This window comes from Octopus sinensis, linkage group LG10 (genome assembly GCF_006345805.1).
Source record: "Octopus sinensis linkage group LG10, ASM634580v1, whole genome shotgun sequence".
Classification (NCBI taxonomy): Eukaryota; Metazoa; Mollusca; class Cephalopoda; order Octopoda; family Octopodidae; genus Octopus; species Octopus sinensis.
In genome coordinates this window covers 63,543,086-63,568,314 of record NC_043006.1, presented here as the reverse complement: position 1 = coordinate 63,568,314, position 25,229 = coordinate 63,543,086, and the positions used below count along the sequence as shown (strand labels likewise).

The following is a 25,229-nucleotide window of genomic DNA, read 5'->3' as shown; positions in this document are numbered from 1 at the left end:
CTTTGATAAGTATTAGGTTTACTGCAGTTTCAGTGAATTTAATTGAATAAAATTAAATTGAATAAAGTTAGGTACAATAGTGGTAGGTTAGATTAAAAATTACAAATTAGAAGTGTACTTGGTATACTACATTATAGATGATCTGTAAGGAATAGAGAGTGCTCTGGTAACTTTAATTTGTGTTTGGTGGAGGCATGGAAATTCACTTGTAAATCCAACTTAACTAACAAACATAATAAATTATCAATTCACTGTTCTCTCTTACTTAATAAAATATTCTTAAAATTTCCTTGCAAAAATCTCACATAATTAACTTAACTAGGAATAAATATCATATGGATTCTGCCTCTTCCTTTTTAAATCATCTATAATGCAGTATACCAAGTACACTGCTAATTTGTAATTTTTAATCTAACCTACCACTATTTGTAACTCTTCTCTGTTCTGCTTTTGTTTTGGCTCCTTTTTTCATGCTTTGACTTCCCGTCTCCTTGCATAAAGCTACCTCCTATCAGGTTGTTGTCTTGCAAAAGCTGTGTGGTAACCTCACTAGTGCTGGTAGCATGAAAAAGTTACCCAGTATTGCTGTAAAGCGGGCATTCAAAAGTTCATCCATCTGTAAAAATATGCCAAAACAAAAACTGGAGCATGATGCCATCCTTGGGTCCATTGGATCCTATCAAACTGTCCAACCCAATTCAGCGTACAATATGAACATTAAATGATGAGGGTGATGATATATGTATTACTGCAAATATAAACTCACCATTATTGAAATAGTAAATCATTTCTGAGACATACATCTGTTTTGCTTTCTTTCAAATTAAATTTAATACTTAATATTTAAAAATTTTTCTTTTGACTTTAAGGTCTCGTATGGGGAATATCCAAGGTTGGGGTGGTCCACTGCCACAAACCTGGATCAATGACCAACTGGCTCTGCAACACCGCATTCTTGATCGTATGAGAAAGTTAGGTATGGTCCCTATTTTGGCAGGGTTTGGAGGTCATATGCCAGCCAGCATCACTAAGTAAGTCCATATTTTCATCATTTTCATTTATTAAATTAAGTTTCATCTTCAGAAGTTAAATGATCTTCTTGGCTAATATTACCATTAATATGTTTGCTATATCAATTAACACTAATTTCCATGGATATAAAACAGAAGTACTTTCAAGCTAATATGAGAATGTAAATAATGTACATAATTCCTCATCTCTTAAATATAGAACTGTATTAAAGTTGTACCTCATTGTAATGGTGTTCATTGTAATGGCACTTAATTTGATGAATAAAATTTCTGCATTGTTGAAATATATTGTGATGAATTTCCTGCTTCAAAATGTTGCTTATTTTTTACTCAGCCTGATATACTCTCCTTCATTTTCTACAATCAATCTGGTAGACTTGCAAGGCCCCTCTTCCAAAATTCACTTGTTCATGATGAAAAATACTCCTCTAGTATTGTTCTGACCTTGACTACAGAATTCATATTTTTTTTGTCTAAATGGTTTTGAAAACTGCAGAATAAATGATAGTCAGATGGGGCAATATCTGGTGAATATGGTGGGTGAGGCATCATTTCATATTTAAACTGAATGTCACCCTTGCTGTATGTGGCTGAGCATTATCCTGATGGAAGAGTGCCTTTTGTCTTGAAACCAAAGATGGTCGTTTTTTTCTTCTAGTGCTGAATTAAGTTGCTCAAGCTGCTCACAGTAGATCTCCTTTGTTATCATTTGGTTTGGGTTTAAAAGATCACAGTGGACTCTCATATCCCACCAAAGACCTTCTTTAGCCTGGGGTGCCAATGTTTCTCCTTTCCCTACCCACTGTCTTTGGTGCTTGACTTTTCTATAGAGAACCCATTTCTTGTCACCAGTCACTATTCAGTCCAAAAAAAGTTAATTCATGAGATGTGACAGCAAAAAAAGAACCCCCATTCACTCTCTGTGCGTGACTAGACTTGGAAAGTTTGTGAGAGACCCACTGATCCAATTTGCTGACTTTTCTGATGGCATGCAGGTGTCAATGAATGGTTGAATGACCAAATCCAAACGTCTCTGCTAGCTTCAGGGTTTGCAGGACATCCTCGTCAAGCTCTACAGATCTTCTGGGATAAGGCTCATCTTCTAGGCTATAGTTTCCAGCTTGGAATTTCTGGAACTACCGTTGACACTAGCTTACACTTATTGTCTGATCCCCATATACTGCATTAATATTCCTTGCACTTACTGTTGTGATGTTGCCTTTATTGAACTCGTAAAGCAAAATATGCTGAATATGCTCCTTTGTCATTTCCATTATAGCTTTGAAAAACATAACTTAAAATCAAACTACACTCTTCAAAACTTGCACTAAGAATAAGTACAAGGTAAAATTACTTCCTGCTTTTATAGCAAGTTGATGCAGGTAGTTTATCCTGTCCTCTTCTGACTTTTAGTTCATGCAATTGAAAAAACTGCATTATTTATGGGACAACCCAATACATACAGGCATTTGTACATACATATCAGATGGCTATTGACTCTACTGAGTTCATCTGCCTTTTAACAGGTTTTAGTTTTCATCCTGCAGTTGGTTAAAAAATCCCCCTCCTCATGCAACAGGGTTGGTGCAGTTGCTGCTTTGGTTACTGAGGATCTGACTATGCAACTGGTTGTACTGGGTTACATCTTACCAGTAGTGCTCATGTGTAACTTGACATGTGAGTGTGTGTATGTGTGTATTGTTGCATGAGTGTGTCTGTATATGTATATGTTATATTTTGGTAACTTCAATTGTAATTCTTTTTGTTTTATTTCTAGACTCTATCCTAATACAACAGTAACAAAATCACCAAACTGGAGTAAATTTAAACAACCTTATACTGGGTAAGAAGATGAAATGGGATTTACTTTTTTTTTTCTTACTTTTTTACTCTTTTACTTGTTTCAATCATTTGACTGCGGCCATGCTGGAGCACCACCTTTAGTTGAGCAAATCGACCCCAGGATTTATTTTTTGTAAGCCTAGTACTTATTCTATCGGTCTCTTTTGCCGAACCACTAAGTTACAGGGACATAAACACACCAGCATCGGTTGTCAAGCGATGTTGGGGTGACAAACACAGACACACAAACATACACACACACATACATACATATATATATATATATAAATATACATATATACGAGGGGTTTCTTTCAGTTTCCATCTACCAAATCCACCCACAAGGCTTTGGTCGGCCTGAGGCAAGGTGCCACGCAGTGAGAATGAACCTGGAACCATGTGGTTGGTAAGCAAGCTACTTACCACACAGCCACTCCTGCACCTATAATATTTCTTATATTTTTATTTCTTATCCTTAAAATGTTTTAGCCCGAAGGCCGCGGCCATGCTGGGGCAATTATTATAATTCAACAAGATTTTATTATTTCCTAAGGGGAAAAGTGAAAGTAGGCATGTCTGTCCCTTCTTAAAAAAATCTCTCTTTAACAACTTTTATGTAGTAGAAGATTAGAGTGACATCCTGGAACAGAAGCTATCTCATGTTTTGTAGGTAAACCAACTACAGGAGAATAATTTAGCCAAAAATAAACCTCTGTACTTGGCTTTTGTTGATATGGAGAAAGCCTTTGACAGGGTCCCCTGCTCCCTTATCTAGGGATAGATCAGTGGTTGGTTAGAGTTGAGCTTGAGAAGACCTGTCAAGCTAAGTGAAATCGTGGCCAGTGCCAATGACACATAAAAGGCATCTATGCCAGTGACATATAAAAGGGCACTTGTGTTGGTGATACATAAAAGGCACTGTGCTACTGAGCCATAAAAGCCACTTGTGCCGGTGACGCATAAAAGGCACCCAATACATTCTGTAAAGTGGTTGGCATTAGGAAGGGTATCCAGCTGTAGAAACCATGCCAAAACATGACTAGAACCTTGGTGCAGCTTACCAGCTCCAGTGAAGCCATCTAGCCCATGCCAGGATGGAGAACAGATGTTAAATGATGATGATGATGATGATATGGTTTTACACTTACTTATGCATTTTTCTGTTTATTTTCCAGTATCTACATCATAGACTTCCAAGACCCCATGTTTAATACAATTGGGAAGATGTTAATTGAAGAGGTAAAGTTAATTTTGCAAATTAAAATGTTATACATTTGTCTGATTTTATAGAAGTAATAGTTAATCTTTCCCTGTGTCTGTCTGTCTGTCTGTTTGTTGATAAATCGATCGATCAATAGATATATATATATATATATATGATCTTTTATGGTATAGATTCATTTTAACAAGTAAAAAACACTCAATTTGTAGAATAGCAGTTGATGTAGTTGTTAAACAGTATTCAATGAACAAAATTGCAGTTTAAGTTTCTAGCTTGGAAATCACTGCTTATGCTTGGTATAAGTGCAGCTATTATTGCAGTTCCTGTATTTGTGAGGCTGAAAATTCAAAATGTCTACTGGTTATCTATGAGAAAAGGCAAAGAAATGTAAAAGTAGGGAAAAATTATGGGAACGAACACACACACACACGCCTGTATACATACCCAACTTATCCATACACACCTATACATTCACTTATACGCATATGTACACATCCACCATATATATATATATATACATTTATATATATATATAATATATATATATATATAATATATATATAATATATATATAATACACATTAAGATAGGAGTTATGAAAGTAACCCACTATGGGATATCAGTTATCCAATATACTGCTGGTAAAGCACCCAAATACTAAATACATAAATGCTTATAATTGCAATGCAATTAATTCATTTATTGTATTGAATGGGTGTAGGTAAAAAATATTTTACCGTAAATTCATAATACAAATAAGAAAATGGAGGAACAAATTGATTCCGATCATCAGCTTACGGATATTACATTTTCACATTATTTATTAATTTTACAAATAGGAACATGAAAACAAATATATATGTATATGGCAAAAAAGAAAATGAAAGGGATACAAAAATGACATACATCAGCTGGTGGACATTCTATTATGTCTATTTATTCTAAAACATAAGGAATTATTGTAAGAATACATACACAGGCAAAGACTGTGTGTTACACAAATATGTACTAGTAATACATAAAAGAGTAAAAGATTAAATGATCAATTCCTTATGGATAGATAGAATTTGGATGTTTAGTGTGCCTCTAGGCTTCTTCAGAGGGTCTAAATGGTTAGGAGAGCTGATACATACAAGAGTCAGTTACCAATAGGTAAAGTATATTTTTCTTATTGAAGAAAGTATAAGAAAAATAGGAGCAAAAGTTAGAGTGTAAGAGGAGTAAAATTTAGTAAAATGGATGAGGTATAAGGAAGGGAAATAAGTCATAGACTTCAAGTGTTGTCTTCCAAGATTTATGTTATTTTGTCCTGTGGTGGATAGGTGGATACAGTTTTTCTGAAGAGGAATTTTTTAGGAAGAGTGACTTTAGGCAGAGGTTCTTATTTTGTTTACATATAAATGCACTTTATGTTTACAGTGGTGGGTTTGAAAGTATGGTCCGTGTTTCAATGGTGGAAGTTTATATGTATGAAATTTTAAGGGTCTTCTTCAAAGGATGTTAGGTCTTTAACTGTTGTGGTTTTTTTTGTAAGTATTGATATTATAATGATCTATGGCAGTGGTTGCCACTTCCTCATCAAAAAATAGGACCTTCCAGCACATATGTGCCACAACGTCCTCCTGTCCTCTTTTTATAACTTGGCCACTGTGGTAAATAAGGGAAAAGAGACAGAAAGAAAGAATAAATGTGTTGAAGAAAGAAAAAAGGAGGGGAAGAAATATGAAGATAGAAAGTAAAACTTGAGAAACATACTATTAGGAAATGATTGAAAATCATTTTGGAAACTGTATTAAGAGGTCAGGGCTTCTTATTAGAATCACCAAGACAAGGTTATACCTTAAACTATACCAGCCCCACAAAAACAGTAGCACACAAAAGCATACTTTTAATGGTACCCAATCAGATTTGAGAATCCTGGCAGCATTCACTCAATATTTTTGGAAACTAGTGCTGTTTATAAACTTAGTTGTACTTGTGAAGTAAGAGAGAATCTGCCAAATTATGACTTCATTCCAGGATCTCAGAGCATTTTGACAAAGACACAGTAGTTCTTCAGATGGCAGAAGCACACTACATTAAAAACTAAAACCTACTTTGAACCACTGGGCACATGGAAACACATATACTGTATCTCCAAACAGTAAAAGTATCTTGTTACCTGGTCAGTGGTGTGATAATAAATGGAGGAAGCACTCTGTCGGTTACGACGATGAGGGTTCCGGTTGATCCGAATCAATGGAACAGCCTGTCCGTGAAATTAACGTGTAAGTGGCTGAGCACTCCACAGACACGTGCACCCCTAAAGTAGTTCTCGGAGATATTCAGCGTGACACAGAGAGTGACAAGGCCGGTCCCTTGAAATACAGGTACAACAGAAACAGGAAGTAAGAGTGAGAGAAAGTTGTGGTGAAAGAGTACAGCAGGAATCACCACCATCCCCTGCCGGAGCCTCGTGGAGCTTTTAGGTGTTTTCGCTCAATAAACACTCACAACGCCCGGTCTGGGAATCGAAACCGCGATCCTATGACCGCGAGTCCGCTGCCCTAACCATTGGGCCATTGCGCCTCCACGATAATAAATGGATGGGATTTTAAACTGAAATCCTCAGAATATAGTTTAACAATAATAATTTATCCAACAAGGTTCAGTTCACAGTTGTTTGTTAATTAAATTTCTGATTTGCCTGCCTGTGTGTATGCCTGTTTGTCCATTTATCTATTTGTCTACCTGTCCATCCACCCATCCATCCCTCCAAGTTTATCCATCCATCTGTCAATCTATCTACTGATTTACCTACCTCCCAATGATAATATATATTATACTTTTTTCAAGACCATTTCGGAGTTTGGAACCAATCACGTTTATGCTGCTGGAACATTTAATGAAATGAGACCAAAGTCAAGGTTTGACCTATTTTTTGTGATTCAGTTTTTGTAAATGTATTGCTTATATATATATATATATATAATAATAATTATTATTTGAGGGAATATAAATCCTAACTAACAGGGAAAAAATTCAATTTAGAAATACTAAATCAAATTTCACATAATATAATATATATATATATATAATTAGAAAAAAACACCTTTATCAATTCAAAATGAACAATTAAATTACACCATCTAGAAAATTACATATAGAAATATTAAAATTAAAATAACAATGAAATACTGATGATTAAGTAAATTGCAAAAAAATAATAAAAACGTATATAATTGGTAGAATAACAATATTATTATTATTATATATATATATAATATATATATATATATATATATAATATAATGTCACATGTAACTGTTTTTCTATAGCTTGAAATTTGGTGGGTGGGGATAATTGATTACATCAGTCTCAGTGTTTAACTGGTACTTATGTCATCAACTCCGAAAGGGTGAAAGGCAAAGTAGAATTTGGTGGAATCTGAATGCAGAGAAAGGTGGATGAAATGCTGCTAAGGCCCAATTAGACCTCCACAGGAGCTAGCTTAAAAGTCCACATGGATTGCAGTTTTAAGCTAGTGTGTATATATATATATATATATACATGTGTGCTTGCACACACACACATTTAAGAATTATTATATTTTCTCCTCAATAAAAAGTGCAAAGTCTTTAGGTAAAAGATTTATCAAAGGTTTCTCCCATTGTTTTGACTGTATGCACAATTTTCTATCATTGTGGTGATATATATATATCAAAACAAATCAAAATAGATGAACATCAATGGAATTTGTATCTATGTGGTACCAGCCTCATCTGGCACCTGTGTCGGTGGCACATAAAAACACCATCCGAAGACCCGGCAAGACTAGTCAGGCCATAACCCGTGGTCCCTACATGGGACGTAGTCAGTCCACCTGTGCATACCTTCCTTCTTGTGACACTTGTGAAGACCTGTTGAGGCAAGTGAAATCAATCAAAACAAATCAAAATAGATGAACATCAATGGATTTGTGTCTTGTGGTACCAGTGCCGGTGGCACACAAGAAAACCATCCAAACGTGGCCGTAGCCAGTACCGCATCGACTGGCCTCCGTGCTGTGGGCACGTAACAAACACCATCCGATCGTGGCCGTTTGCCAGCCTCATCTGGCACCTGTGTCGGTGGCACATAAAAACACCATCCGACGACCCGGCAAGACTAGTCAGGCCATAACCCGTGGCCCCTACCTGGGACGTAGTCAGTCCACCTGTGCATACCTTCCTTCTTGTGACACTTGTGAAGACCTGTTGAGGCAAGTGAAAATCAAAATCAAATCAAATCAAAACAAATCAAAATAAATGAACATCTTGTGAAGACCTGTTGAGGCAAGTGAAAATCAAAATCAAATCAAATCAAATCAAAACAAATCAAAATAGATGAACATCAATGGAATTTGTATCTTTGTGGTACCAGTGCCGGTGGCATACAAGAAAACCATCCGAACGTGGCCGTAGCCAGTACCGCATCGACTGGCCTCCGTGCTGTGGGCACGTAACAAACACCATCCGATCGTGGCCGTTCACCAGCCTCATCTGGCACCTGTGTCAGTGGCACATAAAAACACCATCCGAGCGTGGCCGTTCGCCAGCCTCGTCTGGCACCTGTGTCGGTGGCACATAAAATCACCCACTACACTCTCGGAGTGGTTGGCGTTAGGAAGGGCATCCAGCTGTAGAAACACTGCCAGATCTGACTGGCCTGGTGCAGCCTTCGGGCTCCCCAGACCCCGTTGAACCGTCCAACCCATGCTAGCATGGAAAGCGGACGTTAAATGATGATGATGATATATATATGTTATGTATATGTATATATGTATATAGTGTATATATTATATGTATATATATATGTATATATGTATATGTATATGTATATGTATATATGTATATGTATATATATATATATATATATATAATATATATGTATATATATATATATATATATATATATATATATATTATATATATATATATTTATATATATTTATATAGTCAAAGAGTTATAGCTATTCTTACTACTAAAAGGGAGATCTCAGTAAAAACACAGCACTTGAAAGGCAAACACGTCTGTGTTTGCCTTTCAGTGCTGTGTTTTTACTGAGATCTCCCTTTTAGTAGTAAGAATAGCTATAACTCTTTGACTGCTATTTCTAAATTCGGTGTGTGGTGAGGCAATTCATTGCTAAACCCTTAATTGCTTAGTATTACTTAAATTTTCCTCGAATTCGGCTTTTACATGCCGAAATCTACTTGGTGTAATTAATAATTATTCCAAATTAATTAATTTCACCCTTTATTGTTACTGATAACTATATATATTTATATATATATATATATACACACACACATTTTTCATTATCATTAAAGCTGCAAAAACATCACAAAAATATCTAAAAAAACTGGTACCCAGTTTCACATTCCTGTTTGTCAGACAGGAATGTGAATATGAAAAAGGATTTGTTAACTTATGATTTTAAATATATATCTTCTGCTATATTAGAAGCACATTCCAATAACATGACTATAGTTGTAGTAGTTCACTCTTTTGATACCAACCTGCCTGAGACTGCCCAGAGTTCTATGATACAAATTTCCAGTCTGGATATGGTAAGAAAGGGTTCAATTTGTACAAAATATGTAACCACAGAATTTTATATATCAGATATAAAATCAGAATAATATCTATAACCACAATTTCAGAATAATTTTCAGTTGTTGTTATTCAGTCCTAAATCAGACCTGTTTAAACAGACCTTTTATCATAGAAGTTACAAGCATAATTATTCTTTTATTTTTTTTGCTAGCTCCGGCACAATGCCGGTGGCCATACTGAAGTACCCACATCAATAGGTTTACAACTACATTTTGCAGTGTGTCTTTTCTATTTCAAAACAGTAGAGTGTGATTTGAGGAGATTTGGCTGTTATTTACTTGATTGAGTGTATAGTAGCTCCCTCATTGTCTTTTATTTCGAATGATGTTATCCTACAATAAAATCATGGATAATTCTTCATCATTCAGTGATGAAGATTCAGTTGTTCAGTCAACTAAATTATCTTCTTTTGGATTAACCCTTTAGTATTTAAACCGGCCATATCCGGCCAAAATAGCTAATCTGTTTTATGTTCAAACTGACCAGATCCAGGCTCTCACACCTACCCTACAATGTTATTCTACATTAAGTAATTACACCATCAAGATCTTGAAGATATGAGATAATGCATGATTAATTCAAATCAATGGGAATCAGTAAGCATTATGTTTGACTGAATAATCTGAACACTAAAGGGTTAAGATGTAAGTGGTTGAATATTTCACAGACACATCAGTATGGTAGAGTGTATGTGTGTGTGTGTGTGTGAGAGAGAGAGAGAGAGAGAGTGCATAAAGGACAAAGTTGTCTCTTTGAATTATAGGTACTGTTCCTCTAACAAACTTCTGTACAGTCTCCATCTACCAAAATTCACCCACTAAGTTTTGAATGATCTGTGGGTACAGTTGATGGCACTTGCCCAAGATGCCTACCATGCTGTTGGATCAAACTGGGACCTTACGATTGAAAAGCAAACTTATGAACCATTCAGACATACAATACCTACAACAAAAGTCAATTACTGTCATGTACTAAGCTGAAAATAAATATTCTGAATCCAGCATTAAACAGTAAAATTCAATATTAATCCATCGATTGACCTTAAGGGTATTCTAAATTCAACATTGTAGGTAATTGTTTTATCATACTCTTCTAAACATTAAATGTGTCACTAAAAGTGATAACAGTCTTCACAATCTTTACACTGTCAACGATGATGTTTAAATTCTAAATATGTTTTAAATAATTCATGATTCTTGTATTTCTAGTGATCCATCTTACTTGAAAAAGTCTGGTGCTGCTATTTATAATTCCCTGATTGCTGCTGATCCTAAAGCTATTTGGTAAGAGTTTTATATATATATAATATATATATATATATATATATATATATATATATAATCATTTATTGTCTGTTTTCCATGCTGGGATGGGCTGGATGGTTTGACAGGAGCTGACAGATTGTTTAGGCACCAAATCTATTTTGGTATGGTTTCTATGGCTCAATGTCCTTCCTAATGCCAACCACTTTTACAGAATGTACTGAGTGCTTTTATGCAGCACTGGCAGAGGTGCTTTTTGCATGTCAGCAGCACTTTTGAGCCTTCAGGATTAGGGATGCTCATTTGGAGAGGGTAGATCCCCTGTCATCCTCCCTGTGAGCTACAATGTTTGTGAATCCTTTCTCACCACTTTGTCCCACATCTTGCAGGGTTTACCTCTTCCACATGTTCCCTTCTCTACAATTAGAGATTGTGTTCTATATATATATATATATATAATAATAAATATTAGGGAATATATCCAAATTTACAGGGAAAAAAAATCAGATTTAGGATTAAATCCAATTTTATAGTAAAATATTATAAAATATTATTTGAGACAAAACCACTATTTTGCAAAATGTATATATATATAGGAGACCAAATTGTGTGTACGACACTATATGTTTTATATATAAAAACTACAAAATGGGACAAGAATATAAAGCATCCAGATAAATGATACAAAGAAAGCAAGGACGGGTCATTAGGAGTTTTCTTTCCTCAGTCGAGTTCTATATATAGGAGACCAAATTGTGTGTACGACACTATATGTTTTATATATAAAAACTACAAAATGGGACAAGAATATAAAGCATCCAGATAAATGATACAAAGAAAGCAAGGACGGGTCATTAGGAGTTTTCTTTCCTCAGTCGAGTTCTAGATTATCTTTGCAATTTTGGCTGGTTATACTTGAGATTGCTCCAGTCTGGCCAGCTCCAAGGAAAAACTAAGTTAAGAGCATTAGATTCTTTGGAAGAAAGCAGTGAATGTATACGGAAACGAGGAGGGAATAAAACAGAGAATGTTACACAAATACAAATAACAGGACATAAGGACGAATTAAATTAAGCTGGCATGTGTGAAAGTAAAGCCTTATGGCAGGGATACAAGATTTCACAGGCACAGGGACGAATATAGATATTGGACGGACAGCAGCCGAATCAAGAAAGAAAGGGTAGGCTTGGCAAACACCAGTCACATGGGGAGAGAAGAGAGAGAGATAGAGGCAAAAACATATAGTGGCATATGTACACTTTGGTCTCTTATATGTAAGTATATATTTATCTAAATCTTGTACGACTCTATTCTTTCTATTATTCTTTCCTTCTTTCTATTAGCCCTTTCACACTTACTTTGTTCATTCCACTCTTCGTTCTTTTGTGCTTCCTCTCTCACATTTCCTTGCCTTCTCTTCATGCTCACTTACCCTCCTCTTTTCACTTCACTGTGTCTCTGTCATTTTTTCTTGCCCCTCCACCTACTCCACCGCTGTTACCTTTCCAGAAGATTTTATACCTATGTGTCTTGCCTGTGAGGAAGAGCTGAAGCTCCTCTCCTCTTTACCTCTTGAATGCAACATACATCAGCATACCTCTGTTCAAGCATTTCCACAATCTCGCTAGACCTACCTTTCAATGAGCTTACATTGACAGTGCCAATTGGGAAAGGGATGTTGGAGGGAACATGGGAAGGAGAAATGGTATTCAGCACCTAAAAAGGTTTCATTGACCATTTGATAATAGACATGTCACATCAGTTACTCTCGTTTTAACCTACCATCATTCAAACATGTTAAAATTGTTGCCTTTCTCTCCCTCTTTCTTTCTCTCTCTACCTCTCATACAGCTTGGCTATCCTCAAATTTTTCTTTCAGGTTAATGCAAGGATGGCTTTTTCAAGATGCAAGTTTCTGGAAACCTCCACAAGCTAAAGCTCTTTTAACATCAGTTCCACAGGTTTGTAGACTTATATTTTCCTTTGCTAGGGTATAATAACTTTCACTGTTAAATTCTACATGACAAACATTTGATATTTGCATTGATGTAACGGCAGTTATATTAAGACACAGGGGATAATTCTTCAAATAAATCTCAATAATCCTGAGTTTTGGTACTTCATTTTCCCAAGTTTTAATCTTCAAAAGAATGGTTGTGGTTGGAGAGATACAAAGGAGCAAGGTGCAATATTTCACATTATATTGAACTTGAAATTGAATAGTATTTTCTTACTCATATCCTGTGTCATAAATTGGTTAAGTTTGTGATTCTTCTGTCATTTACCCCATTGGCTTTTTACCATTTATTCTCTTTCTTCTATAAAAGAAAAAATAAATAATAAATGTATAGCCAGCATAGAGACATAGAAAATGATGAAATAATATTACTAAGTTTTTGCATTACAGAATTACAGAATTAATACTTAATTTTCAGATAGTATATATTAACCCTCTCTCTCTCTATATATATATCATCCTCTTTCTATATATATTACACTCTGTATATGTATTATCCACTGTCTATCTATATTATCCTCTGTCTGTGTATGTCTGCCTCTCTCTCTCTCTCTCTATATATATATTATATATATATATATATATATATATATATATATATATATATTACCCTCTCTCTGTTTATATTACCCTCTGTTTATAAACACACATACATACATACATACATACATACATACATACATACATACATACATACATACACACACACACACACACACACACATACATATATTACTCTCTGTGTACATATATTATGCCTTTTGTTTGAATATATTACCCTCTGTTTCATCATCATCATCATCATCACTCAATGTCTGTTGTCCATGCTGGCATGGTTGGACAGTTTGACCAGAGCTGGGGAGTTGCACCAGGCTTCAGTATGGTTGGGCATGGTTTCTACAGCTGGATGCCCTTCCTAATGCTAACCACATTACAGAGTGTGCTGGGTGCTTTTATGTAGCACTGCATGGGCACTTTTATGTGATGCCATATGGGTGCTTTTATGTGGAACTGCACAGGCACTTTTATGTGGCACAGCATGGGCACTTTTATGTAACACTGTAAGGGCACTTTTGCATGGCACTGTCACCAGTCCTTTACGCCATTAATAGGACCAGTCTTAACAGTTCTACTGTAGAGTACAGGTCTTCTTGAATACAGCAAAGTGCCAGGTATCTTGGTCGTTTGTCATCTCACCTGAAAGGTTCAGCGTCCTGAGGTCGTTCTTCAGTACTTCATCCCATGTCTTTCTGGGTCTCCCAGTTCCATGTGCCTCATCTACTTTGAGAGGTCGGTACTTTTTATGGAGCTGTCAGCATCCATCCACATCACATGACCAAACCAGTGCAGTTTTCTCTCTTGCACACAGCAACTAATTCCTCTTAAGCCTAACTTCTCTCTTAAAATGCTAGCACTCGAACATGTACACTTACATTACACATCAAGTGAAGGATACTAGCCTCATTCCTTTCTAACTTTCATATGTCCTCAGCATTCAGAGCCTATGTCTCATTACCATGTAGAATTGCTGTCTGTATACATGCATCATACAATCTTCCTTTCACTCAGAGAGAAACCTTTTGTGGCCAGCAGAGGTCTCTTCACTCTCCATGGAAATTTTTACAACTTCTATTTGTTTTATTGGTTAGTCAATAGAAGGATATTGCTAATGGCTATATCCTTGAACTGAATACTTACTTCGAATACTTTGAATGGACTGGGCTCTGCTAAAAGCAGCAAAGGTCCTAGTGTTGGTGTTAAGTTAGGCAGTGGATTGAGTCTACCACCTATGAATAATTGTTGTCAATACAGACCATGTTGATGTGAATACAATATGAATAACTAGCCTCATGATTTTGTTTTATTTTAGACACTCTTCAGGTCTTGGCTAATAATCTGTAACATACAAAAAATGCATGATAATTTGATAAACATTAACAAAATGTATTATGTTTTTGACTACATGACATATGATATTAAGATGTATTTATTAAGAATGTTTAGTCATATTTTTAAAATTCTTTAGGTTTTGAAATCCAAAATAATGGGAACATATGATCAGCAATTAAATTTTTGTAAAGAATACTTCCTATATATTCCCCAAATTAGGGAGATGACTGGCACCCGTGTCAGTGGAGCACTAGGAGCACCATCTGAGCATGATCACTGCCAGAGCAGCTGACTGGCTTCTGTGTCGGTGGCATGTAAAAAGCACCATTCAAACGTGATCATTACCAGCGTCGCCTTACTGGCAGTTGTGCCGGTGGCACATGAAAAACATTCGAGTGAGGTCGTTGTCAGTGCCACTGGACTGGCTCCTGTGCAGGTGGTATGTAAAAAAAAACACCACCTGAACATGGCTGTTGCCAGTACTGCCTGACTGGCCCTCATGCTAGTGGCACATAAAAGCACCCACTACACTCTCAGAGTGGTTGGCATTAGGAAGGGCATCCAGATGTAGAAACTCTGCCAGATCAGATTGGAGCCTGGTGCAGCCACCTGATTCGCCAGTCCGCAATCAAATCATCCAATCCTTTCTAGCATGGAAAGCGGACATTAAACAATGGTGAGGAATGATGATCTTACTGGGTACTGAGAGGAATGTAATAGTCCTATAATTGTTGCAGTCATGGTGGTCACTTTTACCTTTCTAGAGTGGAATAATTATACCACTCTTCCAATCAGGAAGTATAATGCCACTGCTCCAGATTGAGCAGATGATCTAACACAAGAGCAAGACTGCAGAAGGCCAGCTTTCTTGATCATCTCCCCATGGATGCCATGAATACCAGCTTTCTTTTTGCAATGCAGCTGATTCACCATCATATGAACCTCGCCTTTGTGTACTCAATGAATGCAAGCAGAGCTTTTGGCAGGAGTTGTTTGCAACCTACGTCGACCTCTGCAAAGCGTTTGACTTGGTGGACAGTAATGTACTTTGGAAGATTCTGGAGTTGTGAGGTATACCACCTCAACTGATTGGGGTGATGATGGCCTTGTATACTGGAACAGTCAGTGCAGTTTGGATTGAGGGCTCAACATCTGACTTTTTCTCAGTTACATCTTGGGTCTGTCAGGGTAGTGTCTTGGCTCCCATTCATTTCAATACTTGCATGGATTGGATATTTGGACAAATGGTGGCTTGATCGAGTTGTGGTGCACTCATTGGTGAAACTAGGATTAGAGGCCAAGATTTTGCTGGTGATGGCATTTATTCTTGCTGAGTCTCTGGGTGTCTTAAGGAGCACCCTCCTTTCACTGAGTGAGGAAGCAGAACCATTTGGCCTAAGAGGCTTTTGTGTTAAGACAAAGATCCAATTCTTTGTTGGCTTCTTGGAGGACTCCACATCGTCTGTCTCTGTTGTGGTTGAGAATGCCATTTTGCTCTACTTACTGTGTTCTCTTCACTGAGGCTCCAGCTGGGTTGATGGCTCTGTTTGTTGACCACATGCCACATGGTCACGACAAATGGGGAGGTAGTTCTCGGTGACAGGGACTGACTGAGACTCTGCTCAATGGGTTGCCCAGGGGTATCTGGGAATATACATCAGAAAATGCAGCAATGCACTATAACAGAACATACCACCCCAACACCTGATCTGACCAAATTATTTTCAAATTTTTTATAGGGTCGTATGATTGTCTTAGACTTGTTTGCTGAAGTTAGTCCAATGTGGAAACGGCTTGATTTCTTTTATGGCCAACCGTTTATCTGGTGCATGCTCCATAATTTTGGTGGCACGATGGATTTATATGGTGACTTGGAAAGTGTCAATGTGGTAAGTTGAAAATATTTTCATTTATAGTTTTTGCTTGGAGTAAAATACTACATGTAGTGAAGCTTGTGTGTTGAATGCAAAAGTGCTACAAAAATGGATGTAAAATGATGATGATAATGAATAATCCTTTCTATTATAGGCACAAGGCCTGATTTTTTTCAGGAAGGAGTAAGTCAGTTACATCAGCTCCTGTACACATGTACTTATTTCATTGACCTCAAAGGATGAAACCAAAGTCGACCTCAGAATTTGAACTCAGAACAAAAAGTTTGATGAAATACCACTAAGCTTTTTGTTTGACATGTTAATGATTCTACCAGCTCACTGCCTTAATAATAATAATAATATAATAATAATAATAATAATAATAATAATAATAATAATGATAATAATAATGAGAAAAAGAAGAAGAAGAAGAAGAAGGAGGAGGAGAAGGAAGCTAATCAGAAAAGAAATAGCCAAAGCAAAATCCTAACAATGGCTGAGAAGCTCAGGACTCAAAGCAGAGGCTGAAGGATTTTTATTTGCAGCACAAGACCAGAGCCTTCCCACCAGAGATCACCAAAAACACGTGATGAAAAGAAATACAAATAACTGAGAAGATACAATAAATCATATTGTCTGTGGCTGCCCAGTCCTTGCTAAGAAGGAATATATTCACAGACATGTCAGAGTTGGGACCTATATACACTGGAAGCTATGCCAATACTATGGAATAACAACAGAAAAAGATGGCATAGGCACACACCAGAAAAGGTTGCAGAAAATGAGAAAGCAACCATACTCTGGGATATGCTAATATACACAGAGAAATTAAGGCCAGTAGGCCGGATATAGTTGTCAGAGATCATCAAGAAAAAAAATGCTTTTTAATCAATGTATCAATACTAATAGATAAGAATGTTTCTCTAAAAGAAATGGAGAAACTTTAAAAATACAAAGATCTGGAAATAGAGATAACTCAAATGTGGAGCCTAAAAACAGAAATAATTCCTATCATAGAATGTGCATTAGGTATGATAAAAAAAACATTCAGACAAATACCTAACAAAAACACCAGGACTTACAAGCATACAGAAAATAGCACTCCAAGGTATTGCACACATAAAACACTTTCAATACTGTAAAAATAAGAGCACCACAACAAACCACAGTAGATACCCAAGGCATGTGATAAAAATAAGATTACTGAATAATAATAATAATAATAATAATAATAAGTGCAAAAAATCATGTTAACTGGAACAGCTCATGTACTGAGAAGAGCATTATTATTGTGAAAACCACATCCATTCATGAATTTATTTATTTATTAATTTTTTAAATACATAAATTTACCTGTGAATTTGTGTGTGTAATCTGGGAATGCATACAATGAGCATCTCTGCCCTAGGTGTACGGAAAACACTCGGCGAGAAACGGAAGAAAATTTGAAGAAAGAAGTAAAAATAATGATAATGATTTCAAATTTTAGGACTAGGCTAGCAATTTCTGATGAGAGGATAAGTTGATGACATCGATCCTAGTTTTCAACTGGTACTTATTTTATTGACCCTGTTAATAAATCTCAGTGGAATTTGAACTGAGAATCTGAAGACAGATGAAATGCCACTAAGCATTTTGTCCAGCAATTATGATAATGAGTTTATTATACAGAGTACTCAAGTGTACTGCCACTTGCCAGAAAAGAGTAAAACAGGAGTCACAAAGTGGCATAAGTGAAGTAAAGAAAGACCACACTGTAAACTAGAATTACATGTATAGTACACAAAATGAAACACAAAAGGCAGAAAAGTGAGCAGTAAACAGAGCCATAAAATGAAAAGGGTGCATAAGCATGTCAGTAGTGTTGACGAATTTCAAGAAGATACAGTGTCTGGCAGCTATCAACTGTTGTGGGTAGTTTATTTCATGCTTTGACAATTCTGAGCATAAAAGAAATGTTTCTGAAAGTTATGGGTGCTGTACTGTTTTTTAAATTTATAAGTTAGTTTGTGGATATTCTGTTGTATGTGTAATGCAAATCTTCATGAAAGGAAAAGCATAGATGAACTCTGTGTGTGGGAGTTTGTGTGACTGAGTAGTTACAGCATCAGCCAATGTACATTGGGGAGACAACTGTGCTGATATGATTAACTGATTCAAATAGGTTGGATGTAGAAGTACCCTTCTGAAACCAACCCTTAAAACCTTTGAAACGGCTTATCTACAAGATGTAATGCTCACCTGGAATGTAAACAAGGCATCATCATTTCTCGGTTAGACACTACACTGCAAAGAAGTACAAATGGCAACTTCATGCACATACACGTCTACACACATGTATGTGTGTGTGTTTGTGACATATATACATGTATATTTGTAAAATAATGCATTTATTACTGTATTTCTTTTGTTTCGCATTCTACATTCTTGGTAATGTTTTGAAATTGTGTGTGCCATGTAGGGTCCAGCAAATGCACGTTCTCCTGCAAACAGTTCAATGATTGGAACAGGACTCAGCCCTGAAGGGATATTCCAGAATTATGTAATGTACGAGTTCTTGTTAGATGAATCTATGTCAATGGATTCCTCGGTTCGGAACATCAGTAAATGGTAAGTTTCTTTTTTTGTGAACTCTTCTAATTTGCTGGTTCCAGTCAGTTAGCAGTAGAAATTCTTGAACACTACCATCATTGTTGCATGCAATAACTTTATTTATCATCATTGTAAGGGCATCCAGCTGTAGAAACTCTGCCAGATCAAGACTGGAGCTTGGTGCAGCCATCTGGTTCGCCAGCCCACAGTCAAACCGTCCAACCCATGCTAGCATGGAAAGCGGACGTTAAACGACGACGATGATGATGATGATTGTCATCCCATTGGCAGCCTCCTCCTCTTTTTTGCATTCACTTTTCTATGCATAGTTGTCTCTTTTGCATGCTGCATTTAATTTCTCTTATACCATGTTTTCCTCTTAGCTCATTTCTACTTTGTTGTTCATGCATGCTCACATTACACACACAGTGGAGCATGCTTGCTTCATTTCTTTCCATCATTCACACTTCCTCTTCATTCAGTATCTATGTCTTGCTACCATGCAACATTGTATAAACGTACAGAAATATAATACAATCTATCCCTAAAACAAAGAGACAATAGAGACAATAACTCCTTGAGCCTTTCCCATCCTGTTTGTTATTTGGTGAATGATGCAGTTTAATTCTTTTATGTCTCTGTGATGTACATTCATCTCAGATCTTACACAGAAAATTTTTTTAAATATTATCTAAATTTGTTGGCATCTACTATTTTAAGTTGGTCCTTTATGTTTTGCCAGAGATATTGAAGAACTATAATTCTTTGAGACAAGGCTATTGTAATATATAATCCAAACAATAAACTTGAAAAGAGAGGCAGAGATTTTGGTACTGTGTAGTTTAGTGTTAGTCCTTTCAAGATCTTCCATGATATAAATTACTGCATATCTTTACTTACTTCATTCTAGGTTGTTGACTCATAAAACTTTCAACCTCTTCGAGCAAATAATTTGCTATATTTAAGAAATATTCTTTGTGTAGGACTATTAAATTGCTTAAAACTTAGTAGTAAACTTATCACTAGCGATAGACTACAGAATTTGAACTCAGAATGCAATGATGGATAAAATTCCACTAAGCATTTTGTCTGGTGTGCTAACAATTCTGCCAGTTCATCATCTTAATAATGTTAATAATAATAATGATAACACCCTTTGATTTTGGCATATGAGTGTGTGAAGGAGAGAAAAAAAGAAAAAAAAAAGGTGCATGGATGTAATTTGAGTCCAGGTATAGATTTTGCTATGAAGTTGCAATGGGGACAATGATGAGTTTGCCTAGAATAGGACAAAAATGTCTGTTGAGTTCAGGATATAATTCTTTTACTGTCCTGGTTCTTTAACTCAAATTGTTTAGCTGCATCTTGACTCATTTTATGTCACTCACATTGATCTAGACAATAACTTTCCCAGGATATTAAATTAAGCTGAAAGGTTTTTAGTGATTGTTTCAACTTATCCTTATATCTTAGCATGGGTCTCCCTTTACCACGGAGTCCCTTTAGCTGTTGGCCATACAAAGATATTTTCAGAATGTGATCATCTTGCATTTAAATAACTTGCCCAGCCTATCTGCACTGAATTCTCAACAGCATGCTTTTGATACTGGAGATATCGCATTTTTCTAAAATTTTGGCATTTGATATCTATCTTGCCATTTTATGTTGCAAATATTGCACAGATAACATATGTGAAGTTTCTTTATATATCTGTAGTAGGGAGTCTATACAAAAGTGTGCTCAAAATACCAGATTTGTATATACTTATTTTAGTTTCCAAACTGACATCATGTTCATCCCAGAAATAATGGGGAAGTTTTCCAAAAGCACTTGTAGCCTTAGATATTCTAATATTAATTTCATCAAGCGTACTCTTAAAATTTACTGTACTACCAAGATATTTCAAAGACCTGACCCATTTGTGTGGCTGATTGTCAATCATCATATTTGAATATTGAGTATGTTCTGTCCCCGGTTTTGGTTGGAATAAAACTTCAATCTTCTTAATGCGGATACCCAGCACAAATGCATGACTGCTGCAGCAAACCTGTCAAATATTTACTGAATTCCTTCAAATGTACGAGAAATCAAAGTGTAATCATCAGTGAATAGAAAATCATGTAGAATCTCTTCCTTGGTCTTGTTTTTTTGATCTGAGGCATTTAGGTTTAGTAGGTGTGAAATTGAAATTTTACACCTTCATAGTAATCCTTAAAGGTATGTTGGAGCATGATCAAAATTAATTTAGATCTCAGTGGTCTCTTTGTATATGGTTTAACAAATACCTTACTGTGCTACACCCTAGCAGTTGAGGGAACCTGTAGAAGAGGTAGACCCAGGAAAACCTGGGACGAAGTGGTGAAGCACGACCTTCGAACTTTAGGTCTCACCAAGGAAATGACTAGAGACCGAGACCTATGGAAGTATGCTGTGCGTGAGAAGACCCGGCAAGACTAGTCAGGCCATAACCCGTGGCCCCTACCTGGGACGTAGTCAGTCCACCTGTGCATACCTTCCTTCTTGTGACACTTGTGAAGACCTGTTGAGGCAAGTGAAAATCAAAAAATCAAAAAATCAAACAAAATCAAAATAGATGAACATCAATGGAATTTGTATCTTTGTGGTACCAGTGCCGGTGGCACACAAGAAAACCATCCGAACGTGGCCGTAGCCAGTACCGCACCGACTGGCCTCCATGCTGTGGGCACGTAACAATCACCATCCGATCGTGGCCGATCGCCAGCCTCATCTGGCTCCTGTGTCGGTGGCACATAAAAAACACCATCCGAGCGTGGTCGTCTGCTAGCCTTGTCTGGCACCTGTGTCGGTGGCACATAAAAACACCATCCGAGCGTGGCCGTTCGCCAGCCTCGTCTGGCACCTGTGTCGGTGGCACATAAAAACACCATCCGAGCGTGGCTGTTCGCCAGCCTCGTCTGGCACCTGTGTCGGTGGCACATAAAATCACCCACTACACTCTCGGAGTGGTTGGCGTTAGGAAGGGCATCCAGCTGTAGAAACACTGCCAGATCTGACTGGCCTGGTGCAGCCTTCGGGCTCCCCAGACCCCAGTTGAACCGTCCAACCCATGCTAGCATGGAAAGCGGACGTTAAATGATGATGATGATGATGATGAACTATTCTGAGATCTGAGCAACACTTGGGAGTTTTGTGAGCTCTGGTTAGTCTGACATTACTACAATCTTTGCACTGATGACATAGTCAAGCATGTCCCAGATACCAAATTGAGGATGCTTCCAGGTGTTTTTATATTTACCTGCCTGCTGAATGTAATTGTTAAACCAAACTGTTCCGTGTTTTTCTTTTACTTTTGACCACATTTGTATACACTTATTTTAAAAGACTGAGTCTATAGGAGTTGCGTGGGAGCTGCAATGCTATATGGGAGTGAGACATGGTGTCTGAGGGAGAGAGAGATGGCAATTTTGAGAAGGACCAAGAGAGCAATGGTGAGAAAAATGTGTGGTGTGAAGCTGTTTGATAAAAGGAAGACTGAGGACTTGAAGGGGATGCTGGGGATTGGAGGAATCAGTGATTCAATGGCAAATCCAGCTCCACGGATTTTTGTCTCACTTGCCAGCTTTCTGCTTCAAAAAAATGTATAATCACTTTCATCTTCTTCTGAGTCACCAGAATCGTCAAGCCTGGTTTCACTTAGAGCAGCAATATCAATATTGTATGAGCCAATTACTTTTACAGTTAGTGTTGCTTTTGTTCTAGACTGTCTTTGCTATCTTGTAAAGTTCTTACATTCCGACAACCAAAGATTCACGTTTCTTTTATTTTTCTTATCTTTAACACAACTGCAATAAACTGGCTGGCTTGTAATCTGCAGTTAATGCCAAGCTTATTGAAGAGAACACTTTTTTCAGGGTTCCTTTTCTCATGCTCCTCCAAGATCAAAGAAACAGTGTTATACCTAAATAGGACTGCTTGCCACAGAAAGGAAGACACAAGTCTTACAGGTGCCTTTGTATTCTACAATGGCATAGCCTCTCTGCTGCTTGTGTATGAGACTCTGGTTAGAAACTTCCAGTAACACCCTTTTGCTTGTTCTTGTTGCCATAACTCATCACCATAGGACTTTTCTCTTACCTTCAAACTGCCTCCACAATGAATTTGTTTTAAGTGGTAAGGGCTTGTGTCACTCAAAAAGTCTAGATTCTGGTGCATATTAGTTATCACAGGAAGGAAAGGCAGTTTTGATGTAGAGCTAGTGACTCAGGAGTGCCCAAGGTGGAATTTATTTAGGCTTCAATAAATGATGAAGCCCTAACACCAACAATAATGATAATGGATAATAATGATGATAATGATGATGATGATGATAAAGCAATACCTAAGGAAATTATACGTTATTTTGGAAAACTATAAAATTATTGCAAATTTATTAAGCGCCATGAAATAAGTAACATAATCTCTGAAATGTTTGACTCTTGAGATCTTGTAAAGCGTACATGCTCACGATATTAGTGGGAGGATTAGTTGATTACTTCAACCTTTGCAGAAAAAGTTGATCTTGATGGGATTTGAACTCTCAATGTTAAGAACCAGAGAAAATTTTGTAACACTCAAATGATTCTGTTAATTAACCACTCTACAAATAATAATGCTTTCTAATTTTGGCACTAATTGAAGGAGAGGGTGAACCCAGTACTTAATTGGTACTTTGTTTTATCAACCCTGAAAGAATGAAAAGAAAGTTGACCGTGGCAGGATTTGAACCCTGAAATGTAAAGAGCTGGAACAAATGCTGCAAAGCAATATTTCTGATACTGTAACAACAACAATGATAGTATTATTTTTATTGCAGGATTTCAGGTTATGTGTCAAGACGTTATGGTACCACAAATCAGTTGATCGACTCTGGCTGGCAATTGTTGCGAGTAAGTTGATTTTCTATCTTTTCTACAAAAGTTGTTTGATTGCAAAACAAAATAAAGCAAAATAGATAAAATATCAGACTTATGTGGAAATCAGTTAATTAATTAATGATTTACTGAGAAAGACATTGAACTGTATCTGGTGGTGAGGTTCTCACTCAGGAGTTAAGCAGTTTTAGAGGAGTATGGAGTTACTCCTTAATCACTACTAAGGTCCCCTCTGACCCAGAGCAGTAGTACCTGTCTAGGGCCCCAGTTATGGGTCAAAATAAGCAATCGTCTTATGGCTAAGGCATAAAGGACTTGGAAGAGTGGTGGCTCCTAGACATGTGTCACACAGGCCTATCATTTCTTCTGCCTAAGGTTTAAAAATGCTGTCTCAAGGGTCAGCTTGGAAGAGCAAGAGACTAGCAGAGCAAACTACAAATAAACCAGCAGTGGGTAAGAGGACACCACTGCTTTATATTTCCCCTAAAAATCAGAGATCTCCAGACTTTGGTATGGAGGTCCATGACCACTGATGGTTATAGGCATGGCACATGAAAAGAAGAGAATTAGATAAATAACATTTAACTCTTGGAATTTTGGTATACAAATCTTTCATATTATAGTGTTTATATCCAAATTAAGAATTCTTTGGTAATTTAAATTCACAAAACAAATTGGTATAAAGAAGTAAAAGTAAAAGTGAATTATTTTATTAATTTCTCCAGAGTCTCAATTAATTTCAAAATTAATTGAAACATACAAAAGACGCTGTATGTTCCTATTAATTATCAAAAATATTTGATAAGATCCGGAGATTAGAGGGCTTAGTGAATAGGGTATTCAGTGCTATTCTGTGGGACTGAACCTGAAGCCACATGTTTGGGAAGTCATGTCTAACAATGGTATTTCTCTAATTAGTGATGAACTGATAACAGAATCAAACACAAGTTTTTACACTTAGACTACTTCA

At 36.7% G+C, this 25,229-nt stretch overlaps 1 protein-coding gene across 4 annotated transcripts in view; it reads left to right on the top strand.

The window, feature by feature from the left end:
- The window catches only part of LOC115216609 (alpha-N-acetylglucosaminidase), a 77,393-nt gene that overhangs the window by 20,990 nt on the left and 31,174 nt on the right, over positions 1-25,229 (top strand). For all 4 annotated transcript variants that reach the window (XM_029786084.2, XM_029786087.2, XM_029786085.2 and 1 more), the window contains exons 7-15: positions 870-1,031; positions 2,809-2,874; positions 4,049-4,112; positions 6,931-7,001; positions 10,941-11,015; positions 12,874-12,955; positions 16,641-16,790; positions 19,237-19,385; positions 24,202-24,274. In XM_029786084.2, the coding sequence (XP_029641944.1) occupies positions 870-1,031; positions 2,809-2,874; positions 4,049-4,112; positions 6,931-7,001; positions 10,941-11,015; positions 12,874-12,955; positions 16,641-16,790; positions 19,237-19,385; positions 24,202-24,274 (892 nt within the window). The remainder of the gene's footprint in view (positions 1-869; positions 1,032-2,808; positions 2,875-4,048; positions 4,113-6,930; positions 7,002-10,940; positions 11,016-12,873; positions 12,956-16,640; positions 16,791-19,236; positions 19,386-24,201; positions 24,275-25,229) is intronic.